Raw genomic sequence first — 14,892 nt, forward strand, 5'->3', positions numbered from 1 at the left:
CAGGTTTCAGATCTGGTGTGATATAGATTCCCAGTTCTTTCTCTTGATGAGTTGTGGCAAGGAGCATGAAGTCTGTATGAAACTGACACCTGTTATCCAGTATGCATGACCCTGCACTTCTCTGCTAATTCCACAACCACTTCTGGCTCCACTGTGAAAGGTTATTAATATCTCCCTGAGGAGTCTGTCCATCAGCAGGGGTTTTAATCCTCCTTTAGATTTTTGCATCTTCTTCAAACGACTTGCCACTTGATCAGGTGTCCTTCAAGAGATCCTTCACATAAACTGAAAAGAGGGTGGTTGTGATCACTATCCTTGCAGGGGCACATTGATTGGTGTATGGTCATTTGCACCTTCAGCACTTCAGATCCATGAATAGGATTTGCTAAGCTCCATTAGAAAGACCAAACCGATCTGTAACTTAGATCATGTATCCAATTGGATAGTTATTTCTCTCCATGCACCATCCCACAATTTCTTTGCTCCTTACCTGTTATGGTATTTTAGCAGAGATTGCATGCCAGAAAATAAACTGTAATCTTCCATCTTTGGATCAGTTTTGCTAATCATATGTTATCTTTTCAGAATCCATGTTTGAAGTAAATCCAGGAACTTTTCAAGAGGACACAAACTACACTAAGTTATTATGAAGCTTAGTAGACTCCTGTTTCTGACCACATTGATAGTACCTCAGGTATTATGCAAAGAATCCTATTTTGATGCATTGTACGAAAACATGGTTCATGCCCAGAAAGCTTTTAAAGAAGTTGCTAGTGCTGTGAATGGAGGATTAAAGACAGTGGCTAAAACAGTAAAGCTTGTAGAAAGTTTTATTGACTCTACTTTAGAAGAGGACTGTATTTATAGGTGTCCCAAGAACAAAATTCCTATATCAAATCCAAACCACACACCCGAAGCAAATGGCTGTGGGTCACTGGGAGTATTCTTTGAAGAGAAGGACTTACCAAGACCAGAGATGGTTCAGTGCTGTAATGAACATGACATTTGTTATGACACATGTGGAAGTGATAAGGAGGAATGTGATCGGTCCTTTAAAAGGTGTTTGTACAGAATTTGTGATGCAGTTAAGAAAGAAGTTGATGTTCTAGGTCACAAGAAATGCCAGGGTGGAGCCAAGCTTCTATACACAGCAACACTGGCTCTGGGCTGCACATCCTATAAAGATGCTCAGCGTGGTGCTTGTATTTGTGTACCAACTTCAGGTACAAAAACTGAATTATAGCAGTCAGTAGCAGCTTAACACCTGTTGTAGTATGGGTAGTCTTCATTATACTGTATGCCACTTAGGCCTGTGGAACCCAGTCGCTACTTCATAGATCAAACAATCCTTTTTTTTTTTTTTTTTTTTTTTTTTTTGTTACAGGGTATTTTTGTTAGACTCACATCACATTACTTGTCAGATAGTCAGTCCGTTGGCATTCATGTTAAAAAGGGATGCCCACATATGGAACTGTTGTATCTGTGCAGGTAGCATTTACATATATGGATATAATTCTTCTGTAATTGTACACTGCATCATTCAGAATTGAAGGTTTTGTTTCAAGCTGTTGATTGATTTAGGACAGTTCATATACAGTACTGTAATGTACTGTTATTACAATGCCTGTATACTGTCATTGTGCCATACATAGCTGTTGTACTCAGTAAGAAAAGATTTTGGTCTCAAGGAAATGACCCATATGCATTCTGTAATTCAGTGACTTGAGATGCTTTTCCTGAGCTGATTAATATCTGGCAGCAAAAATAAAGGAGACTAGATGTCTCATGCTTAGTCTGCTAATGGAGATCCTGTAGATTTTTAACCATGTAAATATAGAAAATTCTTAACCATGTGAGTAAAGTTCCACCTCTTAAACCACGTAAAACTGTCAGTGGTAGCCAGAATAGTATAATTAAAGACATTGCATTGGATTTACACCTCCTTTCATCACTCCATGGTTTAACAGTTACTGATAATTTTACTAGCCAAATGAGATGTCCAGAACCCAAAGAGCACAGTCCATGATACCACTGAAGTTGTGAAATATTAATTGTACCAGTATCAACTGTCCATATTGACCATCAATCACAAACTAACCTGCAACTTGTGCTATGTTATAAATGGATGAATGATGTTTCAGCTAATGATAAGGCTGTAATGGACTGTAGTTTTCTTCTGTTTAATCTGTCACTGTCTTTCTATCTATATCAGTCTATTTATGTATCTAAACTCCATTATCATTTAACAGAGATTTTGAATTTTGATGACAATGTATACTTTTTGAAGTAATTTGAATGCAGTATATTGCGTGAGTACAGGTATAGTTTAGCGTGTGAAGTTAAGTGCTGCCATTGATGACCTTATGCTTAAAAGTTAATAACAAAGGGGAATACAAACCCCTTATTTAGTCATTAGTATAGTTCCTGTTTATTACATTTGATTAGCCTACATTCTACATTACAGAGTGCAGTCAGCAATTATATAAAGAGGCCAGATACATTTTTATCTGTCACATGCTTCTGTAATTATTTAAAATAAAAAGTTGGGGTTTGCCATCACGTTTGTGATTTTACCTGTATGCAGGTGAGTCCCATATTTCTGTCTGTAATATCTAATGCCTTACTGTAGTTGGCAGCTTAAAGTAAATTGCTTTGAATGAAAGGATATTGATGTGACAGCAGACAGTTTTGGGTTGATCATTAGATGTTAGCCAGAACAGTATTATTTTTACATCTCTAAGTATGTAATGACAGTATATGTGGTTTTGTATCTTAGTAAAATTTTCAGCGAGAGAAATAATTAAAGACTGTGGCATCTTGGTTACCAAAGTAATCAAAGACTGTACACAGTAATTTGGCTGAAACATGAGTGGCAGCATTTAACTGAGTTTCTGTTGCTTTACAGTAATGGTTACTGAGATTAACATTTTTCCCTCATAATGCTGTACTTATGCAGGTCAGAATGCCACTCTATCACTACTATCTGCAGTCAGGTGGTTCCCAGGAGGGAGCACCGCACCAACATTGTAATTTTGTTGCCTTTGCATCATATCTTTTTTTTAATATTCCATTACCTTTAATGTTATGACACTGCATCTCTCATACCATGTTTTTCCTTCCAAGTAATGAATATGCTCTTCCTCAGAGGATATTCTTTTACATGAGTGTGGACTCATAATTATCATGTTTCTCTATCAACTCTGGATCTGTATGCTGACCATCTGTTTCATGTTAGTTCACTATATTTGCCAATATAATCTATTGTATCATCTGCTTACCTGTCTCATCTCTGGGTTGCCATTGTCATCTTATAGATCACCTGTTTTGTTCTATGGAACAGTAAAAAAACTGTGATCTCCCTAGTGTGTATTTCTACTTGATGATACCGTGTCTATTTTCTTCTTGTAGATTGTCAGGACCAACTTGCCTAGCTCCAGGCTCCTATGCTTCTCATGGGGCAACAAAGGATTAGATGATGAATGAATGAATAATGAGATGATGATCTTTTTATTCATATCAAAGAACTTCATTATATTCAATGGACTTTCATTCTCCTTCAAGTTATGCCAACAAATCTAACCATTCAGCAAACAATTCTTATTAAAAGGTAATGGTATCAACCAGTCCAATATACTATTATCCTATACTGTAACATGGTCTCAAGACTAGACCATTATAATCTTGGACATTCACAGGTAAGGTGGCAGGCCTACATTCCTTGTGGCATTTCATGATAAATATTCCAGTGGCCTCTTGTGGATCTGAGTCTGCATGTACCACATAACAAACCCCAAATGGCACCCTTACACCATTTTTTTTTTTTTTTTTTTTTTTTACCAGCCTCACTTCTTTTTCCCCCCCTCTTAAGATTAAGTTGGACAGGATAAAATTTCACGGTAAGACAAAGTACAAAAATGTGAACTATAAAAAACATGCCTAATGAAATGGGACACACGATCATTCAAGCCACCTCCTTCTGCAATGTATGGATTGTTTCGGTTCTGCATGGCATTTAACGCATGATAATGGACAAAGATGTCATTATTATATACAGTATATTATAATTAAAAATAGCTTATTGTGATAACACTTTATTATCCCCATGGTTTACATGGCATGTATATAAAATATAATAAAACCTTGAGCTAATAATGTTATACTTGGTGTATGGGATGATATTGGTAATGGCAATGACAACAAGATCTCCAGACTAATACAAACCTCTAACAAATAATGCATGCATATCCTTAAGCTTTAAAACCCAAAGCAATGAAGTGCCTTAATCTTGGGGGGTAAAAAGCAAATTTGAGACTACAAGTCAAAAAATAAAATGCCAAAATGTGCCACTGAATACAGAATGTTGGTCACGGTTGCCAAAGGTCTTCCACAATCTGTACGAAGATCAACTTTCCATACAAACTCAGTAAATGTGATGGAACTGTGGCTGCAACTGAGTAACTCCATCACTTGGTATTCCCTTAATATCATTCATTTGGACATACTCTAAAATGTAAGACTGCTACCTGAATGTTCCAAAATCTAAATAGCTGCCATCTGTTAACTCTTCATACATTTTAAGACATTTTTTTTTTTTTTTTTTTTTTAGCTATCTCATGGTGCACCAAAGTAACAGCTAATCCCACACTACCTTCATCAGGGTGTAGGAGCCCATGGCTAAGCTACTGTAGTCCACTACATTTAAAAGGTAGATTACCAGTCTCCTCTCCTTCGTGGCATTACATGCCTGGAGAACCTCCTGTCACCTCTTGGAGATAAAGCCTAGGCAAGGTCATCAGCATAACTAGGGGATTTCAACCACTATACCACCTAGGTGCACATGAAGAATGAAGAATATCACAAAAACTGCATGAGGCAGCTACTTTGATTCAGGAACAATGGATATTGTGCCACCGTCACAATAAAAAACTAGAGAAAAAATGGCCCACTTGGCAGAACATGGGGTGTATGTGAACTTGCCATATCACTGAGTATGTTTGAAACTAGCTCTTCTGCCATCAAGTCACTGCAAGAATCACAATTTCCATTCAGCAATAGCAACAATGAAAAAGTACGACAACACAAAAAGACAAACATCTCAACGAATCACTAACGAGGCCTCAAGGTTACGCAGAACATATTTCCTTTCACTTCTCACCATGTACCTAAATAATGGTGATCTACTGCGACCTGGGTCAAGTGCTGTAATAAACACTCTATGCTCCACTTCATATTAGCTTTGCATCTAAAGTGTTTTGTAAAAAGGTGACATTCTTTTCCATAACTTATTTGAGATGTTAAATGACCAATTCATAATTGGGTACTTAGGATATTACGATAATATTAATGTTTTCACTACACTGGCAATTCATGTTAATTCATTCTTGTTACCTCCAACCAATTTTATTCACCTCAATAAAGACCTCTCATAATGAAGTAGTCAATGAAAGATACTGTTAACCATTCCAATTTAGAAAGTCTCTTCTGAGGAGACTAAAACTGTGTGGAAATTGCAAGAATAGTAATGAAGATGTCACTGTACAAATGTGCTGTACTAACTGACATCCGAGGAAGAATTTGTACGCAGCTGAGATGAACATTCTCTCTTGGTACATAAGCAAATAACATTTGCATTACACCGGACAACGAGCACGGAGTTTTCTTTAAAACACGAAACCCGGGTCAATGATGAGCTACAGGGTCAATGTGGGGGGGGGGGGGGGGGAGTAGAGTTGAGGGGGTGATGGAGTTGGGTGGGTGGGGGAGGTGAGGGAGTTGAGGGTAAGAGGGTGAGGCAGCCAGGTTGAGCCAAGCACAGTGGGACAGCCGGGGTTGCCAGGTGGTATAAATAATCATATCTTAGTTATCACAGACTATAATCAAACCTAAACTGCATTTCAACTTGTTTGGCATACAAAAGTGGGTGTTTAGCCTATCTTTCTTTCTTTTTTAGTCACCTTGTCTTGCAGAATACTGAAATAAGACTAAATTTTTGAGTACTAATCATTAGTAAGGTGAAACATAAAAAATTTCAGGATCTACAATAAAATCATACAAATGACAATTACATGAAAGCAACAAATAATCACATCCTATGAAAATCAAATATTTCCAGACTAGTATACTGTACAACACAGTAAAAACCATACATACTCTAACACAAGTTTTAACACCTAGTACTTAGAAAAACATGACAAATTGAATAATGTAAATCTCAACCCAACAAGCAATGCTCACTAATAGGAACAAATCTATATAAATGACTACATGGTTCTTAAGTGAAGCACCCAGACTTGCAAAACATCTGACAATCATTTTCTTCACTAATTTCCTTAAAGGCAACGAAAACACATTTTTTTGCCCTCAGATCCTCCTCTGTGTATATTATACTATGTGAAGAGAACAAAGAGATATTTTGTATATTCTGGAGCTTAGAAGAGAGGATGAAGGTCAAAGTGTCACAAAATCAACGGGCAGCATCAATAAGAGACACACCCATCAACAGGACTGATGAGCTCCTTCACTATGATAATGTATAGTTATATACCAGTATATTTTAGTTTACTCATGCTATCCCCAGATGCTTTTTGAAGAGATTAAAGAGACCATGTGATGTGATGAGGTTAGAAACAGTCTCCATTAGCCCATTCACAACCTGATGTCTCTCCTGAAGTTGAAGAGAATCATCAGACTAGCAAGAGTAAACTAAATACTATGTCAACATAGTGTAGGAGTTCCTATGACCACATAATGAGAGGAACAGTGATGTGTGATGTGTAAAGAACAGGAATCAGTAGACACTCTGATGTGTGTGACTGCAAGACAGGGTGACGACCTGGCACAGCAGATCCCACAAGTGAACGTAGCTTCAGCCTCGGCATACAGCTCCCCAGCAACATCAGATGTCCTTCAGCTCATCAGGCAGCTGGGAGTTGGGATGCTTGTTTTCATAGTGCTGCTTGTACGTCTTGGGGTCTGGCATCATGCCCTGTGACAAAATTTATACTTAGTATAGCTACTCATTATAATTAAGTCCCATATCCAATGCCTCAATCACAGTAAAAAAAAAAATAATAAATAAAAATAATAATAATAAAAAGACCTAATTCCATAATTTTCCGGGTTTAAAACTGTTTCATTTAAAACTGTCTAATTATGAAGTTGCTGAATATTTATCACCTTTTCTTCAGTTATAAGTTCCTTGTGGTTCACTATAATGTTGCTAAACGTCAGATATGACTGGGAGGCTATTAACTGCACATTCATGAACCAGAAGCATGCTAACCTTAAACTAGCATTTTGCCTGCACACATCCTACATTTTATGTGAGGACTGACTGTGGGTAATGTAATATAGTAACTAGTACTGTATTAAAAAATAAAAATAAAAAATAAAAAAAAAATAAAATAAATGAACAAAGAGTGACTTTTTGATAAGTCACTGCTACCCTTGTCTCATACAGAAAAACAGCATATCAGGTTCCATTCTGGTAGTTTCTTCCAACTTACAAAATTTTCTATAAAGAATTATAACATTTTTATCACTTGAGATAAACAGAAAACTGTTTGTACTGTCTAGCTATCTACTGTATGTATCTTATGTATCTACTTGAAACTTACCCGACAAATAGGGCACTGGAAAGTAAGGGCCTTCAGGGCAGCTTTCTTCTGTTGATTGGCATTATGGCCTGTCTTCTTTGAAGCAGCCTGTTTGGCCTTGTTCCTCTCTTGTGACTGAGCTTTCTGGTGTCCACGAGCCATTGTTCCAGATCTAAAAAAGTAGAATACTAAACAGTACTGCTATAACAGTATTTTAAGACACTAAAAGGTGCAATTAGCAATACGGGTAGTGTTATAGCTTTAAAATAATATCATATCCAGAATCATTATGGTTGCTTCCCATCTCACTTTGACATGGGATGAGGTGATCCAGATATGGAAGACAGCCAGGGATAATCTATGTTCTGGAAGAGATCAGCTGTGAAAAGGGGGTGTTAATAGGACTGAAAGTTTGGGTACTGTATATTTTCAAAATATGTCAGCTTAGGAGAAGGGGGGGTTACAATGAAGCATGGTCAACAAAGCTCTGAGTCCAACACATGTCCACTGGCTGTTTGTTGTTATGACTGAGGCTCAGTGATGGCAGCTGGTGCTTTGGTGCCAGACTCTCCTAGTTACACACATCTGGTGCAAGCATGTGTCTGGGCAAGCAGAGTCAATAAACCTTATCATCTTTTATGTCTGCTTTGCTTTTACATTCTTGATACCAAAGCTCAATGTTTACCAGTGTGTTAGTACCAGAACAGGACAAGCATATCTTTCCTCTGTAGTTACCAAAGATTTCTAATAACACATTTTTAAATTATGGACAATATTTTTCATAAACCAATGCTCTGTGTTACAAAATTTTTGTAGGCATGATTTTTTTGTGTTTTTGTTTTGAAGTTTTGTGTTTGTTTTGGTGGTTTACACTTTAAGCAAACACCCAAAAGAAAGAAAAATGAAAGTGTTTACTATTGTTAATCAATATAGTGTTTATCATTACAATATCATATACTGCTGTTGCTTGTGACTGGCTAATAATGATATCAGTGGTAGTTTAACATTACTTTCATCTGAAACTCATGCTGTAAAGTATACTGCACTGGAATTTGGGACTAGGGCAAGGGTAAACAACCATTTCCCTGTTAACATAAAACCAATGGTTGGTGTTGTATTGTGGACTGATACCCACTAAGTAGAAGTGTATATACAGTATATACTGGGTATGTATGAACTGTAATGGTTGGTTTATACAGCCTGGCACTGGCAGGTACGGTAGCTAGCAGTATTATTAAAGTTCACATAAAGCCAAGTACTGGAAGCACCTTTCATTGAAGATGTATAAAACAAGTACAAAAGTACAAGATAGGGGAATTTCAGGGCCACTGATGAGGTGTGGTAGGGAGATTTTTATGAGGTGTGGTGTGCTTTATTAAGTTTACAGCAATGAAGCATTTTGTTTCTGAAAATCATAGGAAGAGTAAGATGGACAAGATTGCTCCTAAGATGCTCCCGCATCTAATAATGCAGTTTTGTTTACTCTAACACGTTAAAAAGGTCATGATAAGTATGCAAAGCTCACACCGGGTAGATGATGTGGTGAACACCCTCAAAGCAGCATCAAGTGTCCCCTTCAATTCTTTAGCAGTTCTTGAGATCTGACTCCTGGCAGATAGGCACTACAGGGATATTAAACCTCAATGGCTTTAGAACTAATAACAGTACATAGAGTACAGTATATGTGTGATAACTAGAATGCCAGTGGTTAAGGCTATGAAGCTGAAAGCCCACGGAAATGTGTGAGTAGCTGTACACCAGGGAGAAAGCCTCTGTATGCATGAGCACTCATGCTTACTACAAGGACTGCAATGGTGTTATAAAAGGTAGCATGTGTGATATGGCATACCAACCACATTCATGCAGTACTGTGTCATTATAAAAAGTTGTCTGTCACCTTTCATGTTCACTCATCCACCCAAATGACATCCACAGGACTTATTATTATTTTTTTTTTATGATGATCTTACATGGTGAGGTATGTAATACTGGTGTGGATCTAAGCATAATAATAACAGTGATAAGAAATATGGAAGTGGGCATGAAAAAAAAAAAAAAAAAAAAAAAAAAAAAAAAGGCACTGCATGATAGTACAGTACAGTACTTTGATTGATATCAACTCTAACATATGGAGGTGAAGCTTGGCCCTTGTTGGAAGGACAGAAGTCATGAGTAGGAGCAGTGGAAATGAGTTATTTGACAGAAGCATGTGGAGTTACATGGTAGGAGACTGACAAATAAGGAAGTGAAAGAGCATTGTGGTGTAGATGTGGATGTGATAGAATGCGTTAGGAGAAATACAATGAGTTGGTTTGGCCACGTGGAGAGGATGGAGAACGAGAGACTAACGAGGAGAGTGTAGGCTATGTGAGTGAGGTGGAGGCCGAGGATGAGATGGAAGGATGGAGTGGAGGGTTATATGAGAGAGAAGGGTGTGAACTGGGGGAGAGGGCAGGAAAATGGCCGGAGGCAGGGCGACATGGAGGCAATTTGTTTGTGGCCACCCCTTACAGGAATAAGGCATTTGGCAATACATTGAATTCTATCAGTATGAATGAATGAAACCTGTAGATGAACTTAGAACTATGCAATACTGCTCTCTCCTCAACAATAAAAGTACAGTATGAGAACAGTATGTGTGCATGTAGGCTATGAGACCTAGATCATCATCCAATCCTGTATTGCCCCATGAAGAGTGTAGCAGCCCGGGGCTAGGCAAGTTGGTCCTGACGTTTAAGATGAGAAAGACCTGCCTCACTCATCCCTGAGAGGCATTACATAAGCAATAAACCCCAACCACCCCTTGGTTATAAACCTGCCCAGGCTTGATTACACACTAAACCACCAGGTGCCATAATTTGGCTACATGCTTACCACCCAGTGAAGTAAATGGTTCCTGGTGTACAGGAAACCAATTGGCTCATCACTCCATGTAGTCACCCGTTGACAAAAGGAAGAGGAAAGAATGAAGGAAAGAAAGACAGAAGAGGAAGGAAGGAAAGAAGGAAGAAAGGAAAGGGTAGTCACCCGGGAGCAGCACTAAATCGAGTGGGTGGATGGTGAGCAACCCCACTTGCCATCAATATTTCAGCTAAATGCTTGCTGGTACTTTTTTTTTTTTTTTTTTTCACACTGTAATTCTAAAAGGCCAGACACCATTTCTGGTGGTGTCAGCTTTTCCCACACAATGGGGTGACAGTGAAACCCCTCCCTCGGTGTGTAGGAGTCAAGCTAGCATGTCTAAAGGATTTTCTAGCTCAACAACCTGTAGCCCCCTCCCCCTTAACATTTTTCATGATCCTACATTCACACTAGATTAGAAAATGAAGAATGCTTGAAGTCCCCCAGACTTCATGACTGGCAAACTGGGAGGATTTCCTGGAAAAGCATATGATTCTAAAGCTCTTAACTTTCACAAAACCCTGAGGCAGGGTTCATGTACCAGTAATTTTCCATGTGCAGTGAAGTTAAAACTCACCTCTTCCTTCACACTGCAATAAACACTTCTACAGTCGTTTTATGTATTCATCAAGAAGCTAAACGTCATTTCTGTTTTGTATGCTAGTTTCTTGTTTTTATTTTTTTTAATGCTCTCAACCCAATCTTAGACCACCCTTTGGTGAAAAAAAAAAAAGTACATAGCTGGATGATTTATATATATATTATTCTCTACAGTTTCCAGCATTTTTTCCCCTTCATTCAAAAATGTTCATAGCTCAGAGGATGGTTAGGGCAATACTGTGGGGTGAAAACACACAAAAACACATTTGTAAAGCTCCATCATGATTAAAACAAAGCTACATAGTTATGATGCTCTGCACTCTAGCTCTACAACCTGTACTCTTGCTTCGGCCTTCAGCTCCTGCTCAGCAAGGTCATCAAAAACCTTGACTGCATTCTAACGGTACAGTACCATATACGTACTAACAACCTTCAGTTCTATATACGGTAATAAAAAAAACGCCACTCAAGTTTCTACCAAATCAAGAGAACTGAATTAAACAAACTAATATTAAGTTTCATTACATTAAAGGAAACTTAAAATTCTGGTGTCTAACAAGTGCTAAATGTGAGGAAAAACATGCAAAACTATTGGGAAGATTATGCATCCAGTCTATGTATTGGGTAACAAGGCCAGAAAGAGAAACCTTACATCACCAACAATTTCACAACATTCTTTTTACGCAAATATTCCCCTCAGTCTTCAAGGCCTCATGTAATCAATCATCATGGCTGTCTGGGTTAGTCGTGAAAAATACTCTCTCTTACTGTACCCAAAACTACATGAGCAGAACAGTCAAGGCTGAATAAATTAGGCAATGTAATTAAAACCATCTTTGTCATGGTTTTTATTATACAATCTCCCTCAACCTCTTAAGGCCTGGTATCTTTCTGGGCTGTTAATATCAATGCATAGGGGAAAATGTTAAAGAAAGAACAAACATATATGGTACCTAATAACAAAAATAAAAAAATGGGAAAAAAATTCAACTCATACATCAGCAACCCAATCACTACAAAAATGTATACATGCACACCAATACATAAAGTTCAAGAGAAACCAAAGGTAGGGGGAGGCGGTGGCTCAACCGGTAGAGAGGTGGCGTGCGGTCCTAACGGGCCCAGGTTCAAATCCCGGCTGGGGCAGGGAACAGTTTAAGGATTTGAATTTCATTAAATCAGGCTTTACTGATCTACCAGAAGACCCGCCGACATGTTGTAAAAATACCCCCGCTAATACCAATGCACCAGTCCTGTATGAGACAGCCCTAGCATGTATTCAATATGGACGGTGGGTGTTGGCGCCGAAGTGGTGACATGTAGAGGTGTATGGTATGTAGGAGGACTGCTGGGCCTTGATAGCAGGCTGTGAAGCCTATGCCCAGAGTCGGACACAAAAAAAAAAAAAAAAAAAAAAAAAAAAAAAAAAAAGGTGGTGGCACCCATCATCCATTCACCTGATGTAGTGCTGCCTACTTCTTCCTTAGCCTTTATCATTCTTTTCCTGTGCCTGCCCTCTTCTCTTCATATTTCTCCAATCTTTCCTGTTACTTCTTATTGCTTTTCTTTCCTTTATAGGTGGCTTTACATTAAGTGACAAGCCAAATGGTTTCCTGTAAGCCATGAAACCATTTACAAAGCTGGGTGGTAACCATTTAACCAAACCATACGTGCTCCTTACATGTCAACAAGTGGGTTGGTGGAGGGTTAGTGCCCCTCCCTGTAAAACAAATAACTCGAAGTCAAAATGCCACCCCTTACAGGATTATTGCATCTGGCAATAGATAGATAGACAGAAACCAAAGATATTCTGGTTACCTCTACAGTATACTGGTATACAATGTTCTAGCCACCACGGATTCTTCATTAAGGCCGGTTCACAAAAGCTAAATTGCGGCTGCTTTTTGCCGAAATTTGCTCCCAGGCAAAAATCGCAGATACTTTTTTTCCCAGAATGGAGAGACTGATATGAAGGTCTTTTTTTGCTAGAATCAGGAGACTGAGGCTGGATCAATTAAAATGGAAACATTGAGCAAGGCAAAGCTCTGGGAACGAAGACGAATTTGGTATGCCATCTTTTGTTTATACTACTACTACTATTACTACACTCGCTTTAACATTCATTCCAGTTTGAGTTAGTATAAAAGTATGATTATTTAAGTATGAGATAAAGGTATATACAAGGAATCTTGTACATGATTTTATGCTTAAGAAAACTTATGTATACGATATCTGAAGCAACCAAAAAGCTGTAGTGACAGTATTTCACATGAGCTAAATCATGGCTGAGGGCTCATCTAGAAGTACGATAGTCAAAGTACAAGAGCAAGAGCTGCACACCTAGTACAGGTATGGTGGTCCATCTTTATAAACACCTTTGCCACATTTCTGCCTCTGCAATCCCCACGTGGGAACACCTTTCTAGGAGAACTGCCGAACTCGGCATTTTCCCCCCTCACCAATTGGTGCAAAAAATGACCGTGATTTATCTCATTCAAACCGGCCTTTATGCTGTAATTCTGATCTGGAAACAAACACATTTTAAAAAAAATTATATGACTTTCATCTATTATGTAAGCTCAAAAGTGTGCTAGTAGGATTTCATAGTTTCCTGCCCTCCCCAACAGGCTATACAGTTCAAATAAAGATGGCATGCTTTGCGTTCACAGACCAAACTCTATAGAAACGATGGTTTGAAATTACAGAGTCATTAGATACATACCTAACATTACCAACTCTAACCTAGAACATCAGTGCCCTTATGATAATACACAAAAGACAGCAGACTAAAAATCTTGGAAACTGCAAAACTTTTTCGTTCTCACTGGTTCAAACGTTCCTCAAAATCTCCCTCCAACTCTTTCTTCCATACTCTCTCTGTACCGTACCTATTTGATCTCAAGGGGAAGTCATTGGTATATTAGTCAGCATTTCTGACTCGCAAATGGAAGAATTAGTTATATTCTTAGGCCAGTCTGATTGGTGAACTGTTTGTCCCCTTTCACCCATTTGGGAATATGGACGTTAACTGAACATTGCGGAGTGTATTCAATCACTGGGGATGGCTGAGACTTGGCACACGTTCATTATGCGCACTGATGACCGTCGTGCAGTCGATAGGCATATATCTAACACCTTCATCTCCTTCCCTACCTCCATATCAATCTCCATAGTTGCACCATGCCGTTGAACCTGTCACGATGGGGTTAAGTCCATATTTCTCGTAATATAACAATAAAACCACCCCTTCCCGGGTTATTTTTGCCTTGGAGGGAGAGTACAGGGTTACATTAACTTGTAAAACGCTCAGTGGAAAGGGAAACTATAGAAAATGTGACTGAAAAAACGCAAGAATCTCTACTTACCAGATAACCTCACTCTCCTTTGGATTGTTTTGCTCACACTATAGCCCATCAGATGTGAAGGGTTGCCAAACCCAAATAACGCTAAATTCTATACCAACCTACGTTTAAATCTCGCTAAGCACGGAAAACTCTAAGAAAGCGCCATAAAAAAATACTAAAGTCTGTATAATATGGCTAGAATGAGTCCTAGAATATAAACAATACCGATGGATTTTTCTTCACCGGCTGTAAAAAGTTGTGGCTAAATATCATTAGATCTAGCGAAAAAGACGCTAACTTGGCACTTCTGCTACTCGTGACGCAGACTCCACTCCACCTCTCTCTTCACGCTGCACTGGTCACTTTCTCCCCTTGTCACATTTTTCACGCTAGAAATTTGCAGAGATGATATTGCAGATATTTGGCTTATTGTACCATGAACATTCAGGTTT

The 14,892-nt window shown here is 38.5% G+C and overlaps 2 protein-coding genes across 2 annotated transcripts; one reads left to right on the forward strand and one right to left on the reverse strand.

Moving 5' to 3' along the window:
• Nucleotides 1-592: 592 nt before the first annotated feature.
• On the forward strand, nt 593-1,322 carry LOC145390922 (group XIIA secretory phospholipase A2-like). Its single transcript, XM_080265654.1, has one exon. It carries the CDS (start codon nt 647-649, stop codon nt 1,241-1,243), a length of 597 nt encoding a protein of 198 aa, XP_080121780.1. The 5' UTR covers nt 593-646; the 3' UTR covers nt 1,244-1,322.
• A 2,515-nt stretch (nt 1,323-3,837) lies between these two features.
• LOC145391066 (zinc finger protein 706-like) lies at nt 3,838-14,494 on the reverse strand. The gene is made up of 3 exons (XM_080265796.1): nt 14,462-14,494; nt 7,617-7,767; nt 3,838-6,985 (listed from the first exon to the last, which is right to left on the reverse strand). Exons 2-3 carry the CDS (start codon nt 7,755-7,757, stop codon nt 6,896-6,898), a joined length of 231 nt encoding a protein of 76 aa, XP_080121922.1. The 5' UTR covers nt 7,758-7,767; nt 14,462-14,494; the 3' UTR covers nt 3,838-6,895.
• Nucleotides 14,495-14,892: the final 398 nt, after the last annotated feature.

Source organism: Coenobita brevimanus, chromosome 16, assembly GCF_032717465.1.
Source record: "Coenobita brevimanus isolate Jiangsu-jjx chromosome 16, ASM3271746v2, whole genome shotgun sequence".
In the NCBI taxonomy this organism is placed as follows: Eukaryota; Metazoa; Arthropoda; class Malacostraca; order Decapoda; family Coenobitidae; genus Coenobita; species Coenobita brevimanus.

Excerpts from the sequence above, each read along its gene's own strand:
- LOC145391066 (XM_080265796.1), bottom strand. The coding sequence starts at position 7,757 with ATGGCTCGTGGACACCAGAAAGCTCAGTCACAAGAGAGGAACAAGGCC. Across the intron at positions 6,986-7,616 it reads TCCAGTGCCCTATTTGTCGG|GGCATGATGCCAGACCCCAA; the intron begins GTAAGTTTCAAG and ends ATTTTGTCACAG.
- LOC145390922 (XM_080265654.1), top strand. The coding sequence starts at position 647 with ATGAAGCTTAGTAGACTCCTGTTTCTGACCACATTGATAGTACCTCAG.